General features: G+C 42.3%; 1 protein-coding gene across 7 annotated transcripts in view; it reads left to right on the top strand.

Annotated features, from left to right (window-relative positions):
- Window positions 1-365: 365 nt before the first annotated feature.
- PDE8B (phosphodiesterase 8B) overlaps window positions 366-17,441 on the top strand; it is a 297,791-nt gene continuing 280,715 nt past the window's right edge. For 6 of the 7 annotated variants that reach the window (XM_066381713.1, XM_066381711.1, XM_066381714.1 and 3 more), the window contains exon 1: window positions 366-698. In XM_066381713.1, coding sequence (XP_066237810.1) covers window positions 366-698 — 333 coding nt within the window. Of the gene's footprint in view, window positions 712-17,441 lie in introns of all 7 variants that reach the window. The other variant, XM_066381709.1, reaches the window with a different exon arrangement.

Here is a 17,441-nt window from a genome sequence, read left to right as displayed (position 1 = left end):
AACCCGGCGAAGTGGAGCTGGGCCGAGCGAGAGAGAGGAAGCGAGGCGCGGGGAGCGTGTTTGGGGTGCCGCGGCGGGGAGGTGGCGGAGGCCGGTGCGCGCGGGGACTGTGTGCGCGCGCTCTCCGGCTCAGGGAGGAAAATGGCCCAGAAGGGAAAGTTAGGGTGACGTGCGCAGCCTCCAGAGGCTCGGCGGCGGGCGCCGCAGCCAGTCCGACGGAGCGGGGGCCAGATAGGTCGGGAGTAGCGCACTCTGGGCGCGGCCACTGCTGTGGAGGCGCCGACCCCTCGCTGCAGGTGGCCGCGGGTGCGCTGGGTCCGCGCGCCGAGGGCGCGGACAGGCACGTCGGTGTGCCCGGCCAAGGGATGGGCTGCGCCCCCAGCATCCACGTCTCGCAGAGCGGCGTGATTTACTGTCGGGACTCGGACGAGTCCCACTCGCCCCGCCATACCACCAGCGTGTCGCAAGGCCTCGCAACCCCGCTGCCTGGCCTCTTCGCCCAGACCGACGCCGCCGATGCCATGCCCCCGAGCCGCGAGGCCCCCAGCGCTTCCCGGGTGCACAGGGCTCGCGCAAAGCGGGGCAGCGGCAGCAGCACTGGCTCTACAGCCCCGGTGGCGACCACCTGCAGGGGTCGGAGACGCCACTGCTGCAGCAGCTCGGAGGCTGAGACCCAGACCAACTACTCCAACGTCAAGGTAAACGCCTGGCGCCGCCCTTGCTGCTGCTGGTGGTGGGCACGGGTAGGAGGCTCCAGCGAAGTAGAGTGGCCGTGACGCGGTGGGTTTGGGGAGGTTGTCACCAAGGAGTAGTTTCTTTTCATTTGTAGGGGTGTTGAAGGCCCAGGACATCTGAGCAGAAAAGACCCTTGGAGGTGTCCTGGGAGCTGGATTGGAGTGGAGAAGGGAGCACAGTGGGAAGCCGATGGGCTGGCTGGTTTTTCATTGAGGGGAGGAAGGCTATGTGACTCGGTTAATGCAAGAGGATGGGTAGGTGTCGTTGAGAGCATTTGGTGGCGAGTTGTACTGAATGAAATCTGAGCACTGGGCAGATTTGCGTGTCTTGCAGGTGAATGGTGCAGACCTGGTGCATGGATACCCTAGTGCCTGTATTCAAAATTTTACCTAGGAAAGCCAGTCCAGCTTCATGAAGTCTTAGAAGCCAGCCGTGGAGACTTGTGAATTGAATAAGGGTGTTTCTGTCTTGTGGGAGATGTAGAAATGCAATGGCGGAAGAGAACTAGATAGAGTCTAACCCGTTGTTTGTTCCTTGTTTGGGTTGGCCGCATCCTGGACATAGTTGAACCTGCCTTAAATTTGGAGGGTCAGAGGAGCTTCAGTGAGGGAAATTAGTTTCCAGTGCTGTGCAGCTGTCTGAAGATGAAGATTCTGTACATCTCAACTTTCAAGAGGATGGAATTGTGAGGAAGTGGAGAAAATTGTCTAAATGATTAAAGCAACTACTAGATATTTTTTAATGGCAGAAGAAAAATGATTATTTTAATAGCACCCTTCTGTATGTCCTCGAAATATTGTTCAATCCAAGAGGGTTTTCATTGTGTAAATCTGGCCAATGGGCCTTTTATCCATATAGCAAACAGAACGACAATGGCACAGTCCCAATGTGCAGAGGAAGAAAATACATCTCCATAACTGAATGTTAGATAGAATCACAGCTTTTACTGGGTCAGTGGATTACCAGGAACTGTTCCATGGATTATACAATTGTATATTTAATACTTGAAAAGTTGTCCAACAGTTGGGCTAGTGTAAGAGCCTCCTAGTCTTCACTGGATAGTCAGCTCTCAGTGGAGTGGTGAAGAGGACAGCTTGTGTTGGTTCCAGTCTGGAAGAGCAAAAGCTTCTTTTAGTGAACTTACTGTAGCAGCATCTGATTTTGTAACATGAAGTTTAACTAATGCTTATTTATAGTTATAGGGTTTTTATGGTAATAATTATATAATAGAATATGATAATATGATCATTATAGTAAAAAACCCCCACCATTTATTGAGTACCACCTTAATGCCAGGTATAAGCTTTTTCTTGTAGCTTTTGAATGTTAACCATGTGATGATAGAATTTCCAAAGACTAAAGACGTTCTAATTGAACATTTCTAAGAGAGGCATGTGCTGACCACTATGTTTTCCTTTTGTCAAGTATTTTTTTCTTATTTAACACATTTGTTCACATAAAGTTAACATTAGTGGAAATTTCAGGGGAATAAAATTTTATATTTGGCAAAATAATTAAATTGGAATGTTATCCAATAAAGATTATTCTTTTACCTTCTTGTTGAAAAGGAAATTTGAAGACATGAAGCAGTAGTTCAGAATGGTGACAACTTATGAACTTTGATACTTTTTTTGGTTGCTTCAGAGAAATTGTGTATTTTGCTTTTCAGAGTAGCAGAATCCTCAATTTAGTGCCTGGCAATTCTAGCTACTTCTTGTTTGTTCAATGAAAGGAAAAATAATGAATGAATTCATTCCCTATGTTAAAATACTTCCCTCAAGAGGCTACTTAGAAACCAAATGGAGTAAAAACTGGAGAGAAAGTGAGCCCCAGTTATTACAGCTAGTATAAATTTGTATAAACATCATTGCTACTTGGCTGAAGTGTTAAAAGGCTTGACCTGGATTGGAATATAACTCACTTTGCTTTATCAACAAGATTTCCAAATAAGAGCTTAATTCATTCCAAACTATTACTAGGAATGTTGGGAATGACACTGCTACTTTAGTGATTCAACACTAATTTGCATGTGTAAATCTCAAAAACTATAGATTTGAAATTAAATATGAGACCAGAATTATTAGTTATACAAATATTACAGAATTATTATTTCAGAATTGCTTTAATATATTTAATAGTATCCTTTTAGGACTTGTGATTCAGTGTTATATATATATATATTTCAATCTTCACATGTTTAATATTCTTTTGTGGTTAAGGTAATAAAAACTTTCATTTCTTTTTAGAAAAAAATTCTTATACCTTAAGAGTCTGAGATAGTTATTAGCCATGCTCACTCTGCTCCCCCTTTTCTAACATGCTCAAGTGGTAAAGTAAGGTCTTTGCTCTTTGATTCTGTTTATAGTGGTGGGTTATAATAGGTTTTTAAAAAATGTTTGTTTTTGTACATCAATTATAAACCATATCCTCACTATTTACTTGGTCTCTGGTATTCCCCACTTTACAAAAATGTGTGCTATTCTCTCTCACTCTTTGTGGAGAAGTCCTGCTGGGAGTGAGGACGACAGAGACACAAAGACCCGACTCCAGGGACCAGGTTCAGTGACTCAGATCCGATTTATTCAGGAAGTAAGTCAGCTTATATACACAGGTTCAGTCTATAGGGTATTACAGCATGTTCTTCAAAGCCATTGGCTGAAAAGATCAGGGAGCTGCGTGGTTGGCGCTGAGTCACTTCCTTATAGCAGGTGAGCTCCCTTCCTGGGTATGCCCAGGAGGCTTCTGGGAGCTGGAGTATTCTCACAGCATTGCATCAGCCACAGCTGCTAGGAATGCACTCTGCAGTCCATCCACATCTCCCCCTTCTCTTTCAATTAAGGCCAATTGGACTTGATGAATGACAGCTTGCTGTTGTAGCTTCTGAATACTACGCATTATGCAACGGAACCCTAGAACTAAAACAACTATAATACTATTATATCATACTATATGCTAATAGATTAACTGGATTAAACAATGAGGCAAGGTTCTGTAATGTTTGACTAGTTAGAAAATAGAACAGGGGTCTTAAACAGGGGATTCCTCCTAGGGGTTGGAATGTCATTTCCCTCCCATTGTGTTACAGAGACCTTCTAGGTGCCATTAAACACAGTTCCATTTTGATTGTAAAAAATAGACGTAGGTCAATGCATACCCCCTTCCCACAAAGGTGCCAGCATCCAAACACAGAACGGATGGATGGCTTGCCATGGGCTGTGTACTGCATATGGTTGCAAGGCACATTACACAAAATTACAACAACATGACAAATCATACAATTTCAACAATTACAAAGGTACATTTCACCAGTCTCTGAGCACTTTGCCAAAAGCACAAAATGTCCTCACCCTTCTTTCTAGCCATAGGAAAAGCTTCCCAGGGCAGGGGAAGGGACTCCAGCAAAGCCACCCCCACCCCCCTCAGGGTTATTTCACATTGTCCAAAATCTGTAAGTCCATCCAACAAAGGAGCCAGTGCTCACTCGGGTCGTAGTCCAGGAATCAGTCCATGCATATGAGGCTTCAGCCACCCCCCTCATCCCTGCTGTCCTGGCAGGTCTTACACTGTCCCAAAGAGGAGCACATGGCAATGGCAGTCAGCATTTTCATCTCTGCTCTGGAGAGCACGATGGCATTCACCCCTATGTCCCAAAATGTCAGTGAACCCACCAGCGGCTTAGCAGGCACTCTCTGCCGGTCCAGCTGCCACTCAGTGATGCAAGCCTGGCTTTCATTCATCCTCCTGCTGCAGCTGCCGCTGTTTATCTTCTGGAGTCTGCGAATTGCAATTCCGGCACAATTCTCCTCAACTTCCAAAGATGAACTGAAAACACCAGCTCGCGCTGCCGGGCTTGAGCCCCAGGCTGCCACCCCCTGCGTCTGGGAGTCAGTGGTCACTATAGCACACATAAGCAAGAACAGAGCACCAGGGCCTGGGGGCCCATCAGGGACAATTCTCTAGGCCCACCCCATCAAAGCCTCCACATCCCCCCAGGTGATGGGGCGTGCATGCTGGCCACGAGGTCTTCTTCTAGAGCACTGAGGACCTCCTCCCCTCAGGTGTATTCGGTGTGGAGAAGGCCAGGGCTATGGCTTTGGACGGGTGAAGACTGAACCACTTAGTAGGTGCCCAAGAAACCCTGTCAAGCAGGTTGGGGGGTTCCTGGGATCCAAATTGGCTGAAAAACACAAGCATAACCTCTCCCTTGTGTTAGAAGAGGGTGTGATCCCCGCCACTGTGCCATGGCTGGGTCCTTCCAGCGTGATTTCAGAGAGAGGGGCAGGGGAGAGAGAGAGAGAGAGTGAGAGATACAGAAAAATAGACAAGACAGACAGACAGAAAAAAGACACATGGGGGCGTATAGGCTGGCCCATGGGTCTGCAGCAGAAACACATGTTGGAGAAAATGGCGCCTGATAGGCTGGGGTGGGGCACTGAGCCCTGGCAGGGAATGTGGAAATAGTGACTTCCACTTTTTCCAGTGGCAGAGCTGATGGCACAGTTAGCAATTCGGTTGGTTTCGTTTCTGCACACTGAGCTGCAATTTTGTCAAACTCAGAGGCTAAACTACTTTCCTCCTCAGTGGAGGGGAGTGAATAGGAAGGTAGGGACTCCCCAGAGAGAGGGGCAGCCTGTAATATTTTTGGCACTGGCAGAGGGTCCCAGCAGGAGCACTGGTCAGGCAGGCATGTATTGCTAACAGGGCAGGAATGAGGCCGAGAGGGAAGGTTTGTCCCCCATGTACTTCGGCCGAACAGACGCGCTGAAAAGCTTGGGCCAAGTATCGGGGTCCCAAAGAGGCGCGTCCTCAATCCAGGGATTGAGACCAGAGAGAATCTCCCAGTAAGTACAGAGATCCTTTTCATAAACTTCAACTTGCCTGCTCTGCAATAGGGCGTGCAGGGCTCTAGCCTGCGGGGCTCGAGAGTGGGGGAGAAGGTTTCCTATTGCAGAGGGTCACTCACCTGTCCTTTGAGTGCTGGCTGGGTCCCTGCTCAAGGTGCCAGTTGTGGACAAGTCCTGCCGGGGGTGAGGACGATGGAGACGCAAAGACCTGACTCTGGGGACCAGGTTCAGTGACTCAGATCACTTTGTTCAGGAAGTAAGCTAGCTTATATACACGGGTTCAGCCTATAGGGTGTTACAGCATATTCTTCAAACCCAATGGCTGAAAAGATCAGGGAGCTGCGTGGTTGGCGCTGAGTCACTTCCTTATAGCGGGTGAGCTCCCTTCCTGGGTATGCCAAGGAGGCTTCTGGGAGCTGGAGTATTCTCACAGCATTGCATCAGCCACAACTGCTAGGAATGTGCTCTGCGCTCCACCCACATCTCTTTTCTGGCAAAAATTCATCTCATTAAGCTTTTAGAATGATGAAGCATTATGTCAAACATGATGTCAATAGGAACCTTCCTGAATACATAATTTACAAAAAAATTATAAACATTAATAATGTATATGCAGTATAATGATATCATATAGTTTTCTATTTCTGGTAAGAAGCTAGATTTGTCTCCCAATTGCTGTAAAAATACAACTTCCTAGAAATTTTTCTCCCTCTTGTTTGCCTTTTTAAAAATAGTACTCCAGCAGAGGAATCCTGCAGAATGCTCACTCCTCATATTGTGCCAGTTTCGTAATTCTTGTTTAGAAATCCTCAGAGAACATGGTTGAACCTCTCTGTGGGAAGATCTAGGGATTCTTACAAGTCTTTTCTCATATGAGCTGTTGCAGCTGTGGAGGCATCTGAGACTAGGCAGCCAGTTGTAGAAAAGTCTTGATTGATGCATACAATCAACTGGCAGCCATCTCTATGCAGGTTAACTGTGGGTCAGGCACAGGAGGCTGTTAGTTTCCAAATGATTTTGTACTGATAGGCAGCATCTCCAATTCCCTTTTTCCTTCATTCATGGTGCTGATTTATACATTTAGCCAGTACTTGTGCCAGGCTCTATTGTAGACATGAGGGATTCAGGGAATATCCATGCAGTTTGGTAAGCAAAGCCTGTTAAGGAAGGTAAATCTTTTGGAAAAGGGTGTGTCTAAGCCAGTGATTAATGACTTCAATATTATCTGTTCCATGGCTTACCAGAGTTAACTATATATAAAGGGAAAATAGATATTTTTCTGACCTATGGTCAGAAAATAATAAAATTTTTATTTGGGAGAGGGGTAGAACTGTTTTGAAAAACACAATTTTTGCTAAGTTTTCAGTGTACATAAGAGTCACTTAGAAGGCTTGTTCAAACACAGATTCTAGCCCCAAGCCCTCATTTCTGATTTAGATCTTGGATGAGTTTTGAGGATTTGGATATCTAACAAGCTTCCAAAAGATGCCATATTGTTGATCTGGAGACCACATTTTGAGAACCACTGCTTTTAAATGCACTAAATTGACTGTTAACAGATAAATTAGGTGGGGCCACCACTAGCAGAGTGTACGGCACCACCTTGCAGGCATTCCGGGTACTAGGGTTGGTCCTGCCTTCATCTTAGTTTACTTTTATATGGGCCACCTGCTATCTCCATTCATGAAGTCAGACTCTGAGCCTCCAAGGCTAGCTGGAAAGTCTGTTCAGTGGGGAGAGTGCTGGACCAGGTAGCCCACTCTGGTTTCTTGAGTTTCCATGTCCCCTCAGGATCCACTGGGGTTTGTAGGTGCTGACATCTTGTTTAGCCATCACAGCACCTCCTGTGCAGCTGCCCTGCTGGAGCCATGTCCTGCATGATGGGAAGTGTGAGGGAGGAGCTTAATACAGGGCTAACATGACATGGTACAGACTCCTGTTCGGTTCTTAGCTCTTGGAGTTCTTGCTAGTCATTTTTGCCACTATTTTTCATTTTCAAATGGAGCATAAGATTTAATAAGCCCAAGTAAGTCTTGGAAGTTGATTTAGTAAAACTCAAATTTACCTTCTGTCATAGTTCATTTTATCACAATTTAGCCCCTGTGTTGGGAAATGCCAACACAGTAATTATAGCCAGAGAGCAGTTTTGCTTAATTTTCACTGTTTTCTTTAGTAGTTACATTAATTTTTAAGGACCATCAGATAATTCTTCCTTTTTACTGTATTAAATAAGAAGCCTCTCTGTAACAAGTGTTTAAGATGTTCTGCATCATTACAGATACTCTGGTAAGCCCAAGTTGAGATGAACAGTTTTGATGATTGTTTAAAATAATGGCATTTTTTTAATGGTCACTTAATTTCTTGTTTGCTTAATGACTGTTGATATAAAAATATGCCCAGTTACCTTGTATGGTGACCTCTAAGTTATTGTTGAAAACAAATCTTCCTCTTTAGTTCATTTTCTACCCTGACTCTGCTCAGACTTTTCTTGGCTTGGGCTGCTATTATAAAATACCGTGAAAAGACCTTAAACAACAGACCTCTACTTCTCACTGTTTTGGAGGCTGGGAAATCCAAGATTGAGATGCTGGCAGATTCTGTGCCTTGTGAGTACACTCTTCCTGGCTATCTTGCTGTGTCTTCAAATGACAGAGAGCAAGCTAGTTCTGGTCTCTCTCCTCTTGTAAGGACACTAATCCCATCATGGGGCCCCACTGTCATCTAAACCTAAGTACCTCTCAAAGGTCTCACCTCTAGATACCATCAGGGTTGGGGTGCAACATAGGAATTTTGGGGGATACATTCAGTCCATAACAGACATGCTTTTATTATTTCTTTTGCCCCTTACCCATTGTCCTCTGTCCCCATGATCTCAAAGCCCAGAGGTAGGGGTGGAGAAAGAAAACCCTCTTCCAAAATGGGAAGTTCCCTAAGTGGGATAACAGCTTAGCCAGCTTATTACATTTTTGCTCAATTTGCACTTTCCTGCTCACTATACCCTCTCTCTACAGTCTCAAAAAGTAAGTGATTTTCACTATATGTTTATAAGGTGATATTTCTCTTCAGATGTGCTCAGGAGTTCACATCTGGACAAGTGGATGTTCCTGGCCCTGGCCAGTTGGTTGGCTTAGCAGTAGAGCATTAACCCGGCATGTGGAAGTCCCAGGTTTGAGTTTTGGGTTTGATTACCAGTCAGGGCACACAGGAGAAGCGACTACCTGTTTCACCCCCCACCCTTCTCTCTCTCTCACTCATTTTATCTCTCTCTTCCCCTCCCACAGCCTGACTTGGTTGATTCAAGAGTGTTGGCCCAGGGCGCTGAGGATGGCTCTGTGGAGCCTTGCCTCAGGTGCTAAAAATAGCTTGGTTACCAGCAGTCCCAGATGGGCAGAGCACTGGCCCCAGAAGGGGGTTGCTGGTTGGATCCTGGTCCAGGGCAGGGCATGTAGGAGTCTGTCTCTGTGTCTTCACTCTTCTCACTTAAAAAAAAGTGGATGTTTCCTTTATCTTACAGTGGAAATCTTGGTAGTTGTTTTTTTTCCTTTTTTAAAAAACTTTATTTACCCTGGCTGCTGGTTGGCTCAGTGGTGGAGCATCGGCCTGGCATGTAGATGTCCTGGGTTTGATTCCTAGTCAGGGCACACAGGAGAAGTGCCCATCTGCTTCACCCCTCTGCCTTCTCTCTCTTTCTTATCTTCCCGCAGCCATGGCTCAATTGGTTCGAGTGAGTTGGCCTTGGGTGCTGAGGATGGCTCCTTGGCCTCTGTCTCAGGCGCTAAAAAAATGGCTGTGTTGCTGAGCAATGGAACAGTGACCTCAGATGGGCAGGGCATCACCCCCTAGTGGGCTTGCCGGGTGGATCCCCATTGAGGCACATGCAGGAGTCTGTCTCTCTGCCTCCCCTCCTCTCACTAAAATAAAATAAAATAAAGTAAAAAACAACAACAACTTTATTTATTGATTTTAGAAAGAGGATAGAGAGAAAGGTTGGAAGGAGGAGAGGGAAATATCAACTCCTACTAGTTGTTTCTCGAAGGTGCCTTGACCCAGCAAGCCCTGGGTTCTGAACTGGTAACCTCAGCATTCCAGGTCAACATTATATCCACTGTATACCACCACAGGTCAGGCTAAAGTCTTAGTAGTTTTTATATTTTAATATAAGACAGTGCTTTTTAACAAGTTGCAATATAGGCTAATTTAGATTCTGTTGTTGCTAGTTTCTTCCTCATTTTCTCTCTTCTTTCATTGATAGATAAAAGCCTGCTTTTATTCAGGATTTTGATGCTTTGCATTTTTCTATCAGTGTCTTTCTCCCCTTTTCTATCTCCATAGGGACAATGAACAGAGCAATTGCGCAGAAGTATATGATTGCTATAATAAAAGATGACAATTTTACTTTTGGATAATCCATCAGTGAAAGAAAGAATACTTTCTGGTCATTTCATTTCCAAGGCAATTCAAATTTTCATGCATGGCTTGCACATTTTGCAACAAGGTATGTAGAATAGATATGATAATATATATTACCTGTTTTTTAAGTCTTTGCTATTTGCAGAGCTCTTTATAGACATTGCTTCACCTAGACTACCTAAAACACTGTGAGCTACAAATTATTATTCCCATTTTACAAATGAGGAAATGAGGCTGTGAGAGGTAGAGTAAATTGCTCAAGGTGAGGACTGGAGTTTGAATACAAGATTGTCTGAGTCCATTTTCAAGGTTCTTATCCATTGAGCTTTATTGGTACTCACACAGGTCTGAAAGCCCAAGGCTGGTCCTGGAACTGCAGTTATGTAGAGTAAAGAGGTGATAAACAGGTGTGAGGGGAGCAATCAGAAGGCCTTGTGGGCAGGTTTCCTGTCTTACATATCCACTCTCACCCTCCTTCTGTTAGCCTGAACGTAAGTGTTGTTTTGAGATGAGTGGAGAATGTAAAATGCAAACAAAATTGGAGAAACTTTTTCAACACATGTTGACATTATGTTCACGGAACACAGTACTTGGCACATTATAAATATTATACAGATATTATTAGCTGGTGATAATCCCACTATCATTTCTGTTTTGGTAATGAAAATGAGATTTTGATTATTTGAATTTAGATAGTTTTGAAACATTCCATTGCATATTATTGAGAAATGTATCCAACTTTTAAGTAGGTTAATTTGGCCAACGTAGGTGACTGACTAGATTTATGAAGACATAGGCATTATCCTGAAGCTTTGAAAACTACTGCTGCAGACATGGGTCTGGTCTGCATCAGCTGTATTTCCAAAAGAGACAACATGGTAGACTCCTGCCAGTCATTGGCCCAGGATGGAGTTTGAGTTCCATGACCATTGGGCCTACAGAGAACTTCTGCCTTTGAAGGTTAGGGCCTTGATATTAACTTGAGGTGGTTCCATGCGGAATCCTTTGGTGTAAACCTGTAACCTGAAGCCTTGGTTTGTAATTGTGCTTAAATGATTTTGCATAAGCTCTGTTTTTATGTTGCTGCATTTTAGGCACTGGCAGATGTAGTATCCGGTTAGGAGAATGAAACAGTGTGACTAGGAGCCTTTTTCTCTCTCAGAGAGGAAGGCGTGATGATTAGCTCCAGGGATTCAGTTGCCTGTGTGAGTCACAAAACTGAGAGAATACCCTGAATTTTGGAAATTTTTATAGGAAGATACACGAAAGAACTTTTAGCAACCTGTCACATAGGGTAACATATATAAAAAAGTACTGTTTTCTAACATCAGAACCACAAATCACATCAAAGCTCTGGACCTGGAAGGTAATGATGAGTTCAGGATAGGTGGGGCTTTTTTACACTCCAGAATCCTGCTGAGGGAGCTTCAAGCAAGAGCAATGACCATGTTGAGAGGACAGTACCAGCTTTGGCAAGTACCTTCAACAGCTCAGACTTAACCCTTGAGTGGTCTTTGGGCCACACAAGACTTATCTTCATTTTTAGCTTAAGAAACTGATGGACAGTCTTGGCTTAGAAACTAGGTGACTGTGAGGAAAAAAAAAGCCATTCCACCAGTTGATGCTTCAGAAACTTCAGTAGTGTTTTGAGTTGAGCATTGGCTGAAACTAAAAGTTTCTCTTTTCCCCACAGTCTAAGGAAACACACAATCCTGCTGTGGGAGATGATGCAGGGACAGAACACATAGACGAGTTTGCATGAGGCTTTCTGTCTTCTTCCTCCCAAATCTATAAGGCTGTGTCTGCAAAGCCAATTCTGGGACCCCTAACCCATGGACCCCCCCCCCCAAGCAGGCTTTTCTGTCCCTGTGGTCAGCCTCCCTGTCCATCCACTCAATCACATGTGGGACCCACTGTGAGCTTTCCAAAGCTCAGCACCTTTATCTGCAGTGATCTGGCTCACTAGGACGCTGATCCCTTTGGGAGGCGCCGGTGAAGACATCCATTATTCTCACCATCCTGATGGCTGTGGCAAGGAGGAATGTTGCAGACACATTCTCCCCTCCCCTTTATTGAGATTTTCAGGAAGGGAGAGGAGGCAGAATAAAAGGACAGAATCTCTTCTGTGAATCAAAGATGCAAACTTTAAATTTAAAAAAATGAGAAAATGCTTTAAATTAATGTAAAAGGCAACCCTCATTTTTATATTCAAATTACATGACAGAAACACAGTGTATAAGGCATCTGGTTTGTAGTTGGAAAAGATTTTCATGTAGAAAAATGTTATACATGGCATTTGGGTTTTCAGGTTAGCCCCCCAAAGTAGCTGACTATATAGCTAGAATATATTTACAATATTCAAACAGTATTGCTTTAAGAGAAACATAAAACTTAATTAGAACAAGTGCTTCTCTTATATGTGTGTCATTTGGGAGAAGCGGGTTTATTTGGAGGGTGATGAAGCAGAGGAGGGGAATCTGTGATGCTCTCTCAGTGCATAATTGTCCTAAGTGATTTTTCGTGCTCTGAGGAGGTAAAGGGCTCAAGTGGTGTAGAGAGAGCAGGGGTGCAGGGAGCCCAAGGGGCTTGACAAGTATTTCAGTGTGTATTTTCTAACTGTAATAGATCTCTGTTTTTAAATTGTAAAACCATTAAAAATACATACATACATACATACATACATAACTATCCTAGTCAGTTTGGGCTGCTATTTAAAAATAAAATTATTAAAAAAAAATACCATAGACTGAGTGACTTATAAACAACAGAAATATACTTCTCACAGTTCTGAAGGCTGGAAAGCCCAAGATCAAGGAGCTAGCAGATTTGGTGTCTGGTCATAGCCAGCAGTCTTTTCACTGTGTCCTCACTTGTCCCATGCATGAGGGCTCTATTCTCTGACCTAATCACTTCCCAAAGGCTGCACCTCCTAATACCATCACATTAGGGGTTAGGATTCAATATATGAATTGGAGGAGGGGGGCAAAAAAATACATTCAGTCTGTAAGTACAAATCTGTACTTAAAGCAATCATATTTTTCTTATTGTCTTATTATATTTTAGCTGGATGGTATCCAAATAAGGTTCACCCATTGTGATTGGTTGATGCATCTTTTAAGTCTGTCTTTATATGTCTCTCTCTTTTCTCTTGCAATTAGTTTGTTGAGGACCCAGGGTTGCTTTTTCTGTAGCGTGCCCCCAGTCTGCATTTTACTTTTTCCATTCCTGGGGAGTGTCTGACATCTTTTCCTGCCTTCTGTGTACTAGAGACTTGTAGCTAGATTTAGTAGTTTGCTCAGATTATGCTACATTTTAGGGGGTGGGAGTGGGGCAAGAATACATTTTAGATACTGTATTCTCACATCAGGAAACATACAAGGTTCAGCTGTCTTTTCGCTGTGATGCTCACAAGTATTAAGGATCGTTGCTTACACCCATCATTAGGGGATGTAAAATGGGAATATTCTTGTTCTATCATTTCTCTTTCACTTACTAGCTGGGATGTCTCTAAAAAAGAAAAACTTTCTTCATCAACTGAATGGTTTCCCTGGGACACAGTTTATACAGGAAAGGCAGGTTAAATGCTTGAAACTCTCCTCTAATTTCCAGTTTTCAAAATAATGAGATGATAATGATTTTTGTTTACTGTTTTCTCTCTCTGCTTGCTTGATATCATTATGGATCATGGATGTCTTTGTCAACTCATTTCAGTTGTTATTATTTGGGTGCTCAAATTGCCCACTTTTGGCTGAAGGGAGCTTATTTAAGTTGATGCGTCACTTTTCTTGAAGAAATAGTTCCAGCTAAGTTGATTAAATTATGTCCTTATTTACTTGCTGACCACCTGGAGGTGGGGCACATCTTGATGTCTGCCTAACCATTCGTAGTCATTGTTGTTACATGCAGTTGACTTGGCTCTGACTCCTAACAACTCTATGAATGAGTAATGTCCATGATGTCCTGTCCTCATCATTAATCATACCAAAACTTGAGGCAGCCCTTTTCCTATCATTTTTGTGGCTACTAAAAGGCTCTGGTATGCTGGAAAGATACTTATTGACCAAGGCTTGACTTCCAGCTCTGCCTTACACAAGCTTTGTGACCTTGGAGAAGCTGCATGACTCTTCCTCTTCATGTGGTGGGGATAATGCCCCATCAAAAGATCAAAAGGATTGGTGCAAGTATAACAGATGCACAGTCCCTGTACCCCAGCGGTTCTCAACCTGTGGGTCGCGACCCCGGCGGGGGTCGAACGACCAAATCACAGGGGTCACCTAAAGCCATCAGAAAATACATATTTATTATACAATACATTTTTAAATAAAATATGTATTTCTGATGGCTTTAGGCGACCCTGTGTTTTGGTCGTTCGACCCCCGCCGGGGTCGTGGCCCACAGGTTGAGGTCCTCATGAATGTGTGTGTGTGCACGTGTGTGTAACTCAGTCTTTGAAGTCTGGAATGTATTTACACTTACAGCGCAAAAGTGCATAACAATATGGATTAGCACATTTCAGTGCTGAATGGTCACATAGTAGTTATTCTAATGGGAGAAGGGAGGAAGAAAGTGAAACTTCACAAAAGAGTTGTAAACTAAGCAATTATAATCTGATGTTGTAACTTGACAAAAAGTATAGTGCAGGAGTTGTGTTGTCTCTTGGTTTTCAGCTCCATTTCTGCTTTTCCAAATTCTCTTTGTATTACGTGAGGCTGGAAGTCTAAAAACTACATCTTTTAGATTCCTTTGCCAGCTGGTCTCCTAACAGATTCTGCAAGTAAGAGACACTAGTAGGAATTTGGGATGTGAGAAAAAGGAAGAGACCATAGCAGTGGCTTCTGCTAAGTGTCAGTGGTACAATAACTGTGATGGTACAGTACCTCACCTAAGTGTTGGCATGTGGGTGCTAGCCTAGGAAGTTCAGTTTCTGATCTCTGGATGTTACCCTTCCATCTATTTAGTTTCTCCAGCTTACCCCCATCTTCTTTTTGGCCTTACATACCTTTCAACATCTTGTAAACAGTTCTTTACATGGATCTGTCTCTACTTGATATATGTAGGGTGGTTTCTATTTTTCTCACTGGACACTTAAGGTCTGAGGTCAGAGAAAACTAGGTTGTAATCTCTTACTTAGTTCTGTAATTTAGCATCTTTAATATTCAATCTTTTGTTGAAGGGGGTTAATAAAAGTGCCTCTCTCATAGAGTTGTTGTGAGGATGATGAAATTAATATATGTGACATTGTTAGCCTTGAACATAACACTCAAAAAGTGTTATCTATTTATACAAACTAATTTTTAAAGATTTGCCCTTTATCATTTTTTTGTTATAGAAAAGTTTAAGTGTGACAATTGTAAAATTAAGGTAATTCTTTTATTTATACCACCCACTCTCCTCCCTGCTATGGGATTATTTTAAAGCAAATCTAAAACATTATATTATTTTAGTACGGTAATATAAGAGATAAGGACCATTTAAAAAACAACCATTAAACTATTAGCATACCTAAAAATTAAAATAATTTAATTTTTTTTCTTTCCTTTTTATTAATTTTAATGGGGTGACATTAATCAATCAGGGTACATAGGTTCAGAGAAAACATCTCCACGTTATTTTGACATTTGATTATGTTGCACACCCATCACCCAAAGTCCAATTGTCTTCCGTCACTTTCTATCTGGTTTTCTTTGTGCCTCTCTTCTCCCCCACCCCCTCCCTTCCCCACCACACCCCAGGTAACCACCATACTCTTGTCCATGTCCCTGAGTCTCATTTTTATGTCCCACCTATGTATGGAATCATATAGTTCTTAATTTTTTCTGATTTACTTATTTTGCTCAGTATAATGTTATCAAGGTCCATCCATGTTGTTGTAAATGATCCGATGTCATCATTTCTTATGGCTGAGTAGTATTCCATAGTATATATGTACCACATCTACTTTATCCAATAATCTATTGAAGGGCTTTTTGGTTGTTTCTATGTCTTGGCCACCATGAAAAATGCTACAATGAACATCGGGCTGCATATGTCTTTACATACAGTGTTTTTGAGTTATGGGGGTATATACCAAGTAAAGGGATTGCTGGGTCATATGGTAGTTCTATTTTTAATTTTTTAAGGAACCACCATACTTTCTTCTATAATGATTGTATTACTTTACATTCCCACCAACAGTGGATGAGGGTTCCTTTTTCTCCACAGCCTCTCCAACACTTGTTGTTACATGTCTTGTTGATAATAGCTAATCTAACAGGTGTGAGGTGGTATCTCATTGTAGTTTTGACTTGCATTTCTCTAATAGCTAATGAAAATGAGCATCTTTTCATATATCTGTTGGCCATTTGTATTTGTTCCTGGGAGAAGTGTCTGTTCATATCCTCTTCCCAGTTTTGTATTGGATTGTTTTCTTGTTTGTTGTTGAGTTTTATGAGTTCTTTGTATATTTTAGATATTAGGCCCTTATCTGAGCTGTTGTTTGAAAATATCATTCCCCATTTAGTTGGCTGTCTGTTTTGTTGTCAGTTTCTCTTGCTGAGCAAAAACTTCTTAGTCTGAGGTAGTCCCATTCATTTATCTTTGCCTTCACTTCTCTTGCCTTTGGAGTCAAACTCATAAAGTGCTCTTTGTAACCAAGGTCCATGAGTTTAGTACCTATGTTTTCTTGTATATACTTTATTGTTTCAGGTCTTATATTTAGGTCTTTGATCCATTTTGAATTAATTTTAGTACAAGGGGACAAACTGTAGTTGAGTTTCATTCTTTTGCATGTGGTTGTACAGTTTTCCCAGCACCATTTGTTGAAGAGGCTTTCTTTTCTCCATTGTGTGTTTTGGCCCCTTTATCAAAAATTATTTGACCATATATATGTGGTTTTATTTCTGGGCTTTCTATTCTGTTCCATTGGTTTGAGTGTCTATTTTTTTTCCAATACCAAGCTGTTTTGATTATTGTGGCTCTATAATATAACTTGAAGTCAGGTATTGTAATGCCCCCAGCTTTGTTCTTTTTCCTTAGGATTGCTCTGGCTATTTGGGGTTTCTTATAGTTCCATATAAACCTGATAATATTTTGTTCTATTTTCTTAAAAAATGACATTGGAATTATGATGGGAATTGCATTAAATTTGTATATTGCTTTGGATAATATAGTCATTTTGACTATATTTATTCTTTCTATCTAAGAACAAGGAATATTTTTTCATTTCATTATATCTTTTTCTATATCCCTTAACAATGCTTTGTAGTTTTCATTATATAGGTCCTTTACATTCTTTGTTATGTTTATTCCCAGGTATTTTATTTTTTTGTTGCAATCATGAAGGGGATTGTTCTTTTGAGCTTGTTTTCTGATGTTTCATTGTTGGCATACAGGAAGGCAATGGACTTTTGTATATTAATTTTGTATCCTGTGACCTTACTGTATTGGTTTATTGTTTCTAGTAGTCTTTTTGTG

This window comes from Saccopteryx leptura, chromosome 4, assembly GCF_036850995.1.
Source record: "Saccopteryx leptura isolate mSacLep1 chromosome 4, mSacLep1_pri_phased_curated, whole genome shotgun sequence".
Lineage (NCBI taxonomy): Eukaryota > Metazoa > Chordata > Mammalia > Chiroptera > Emballonuridae > Saccopteryx > Saccopteryx leptura.
This window is presented reverse-complemented; position numbering and strand designations above follow the sequence as displayed.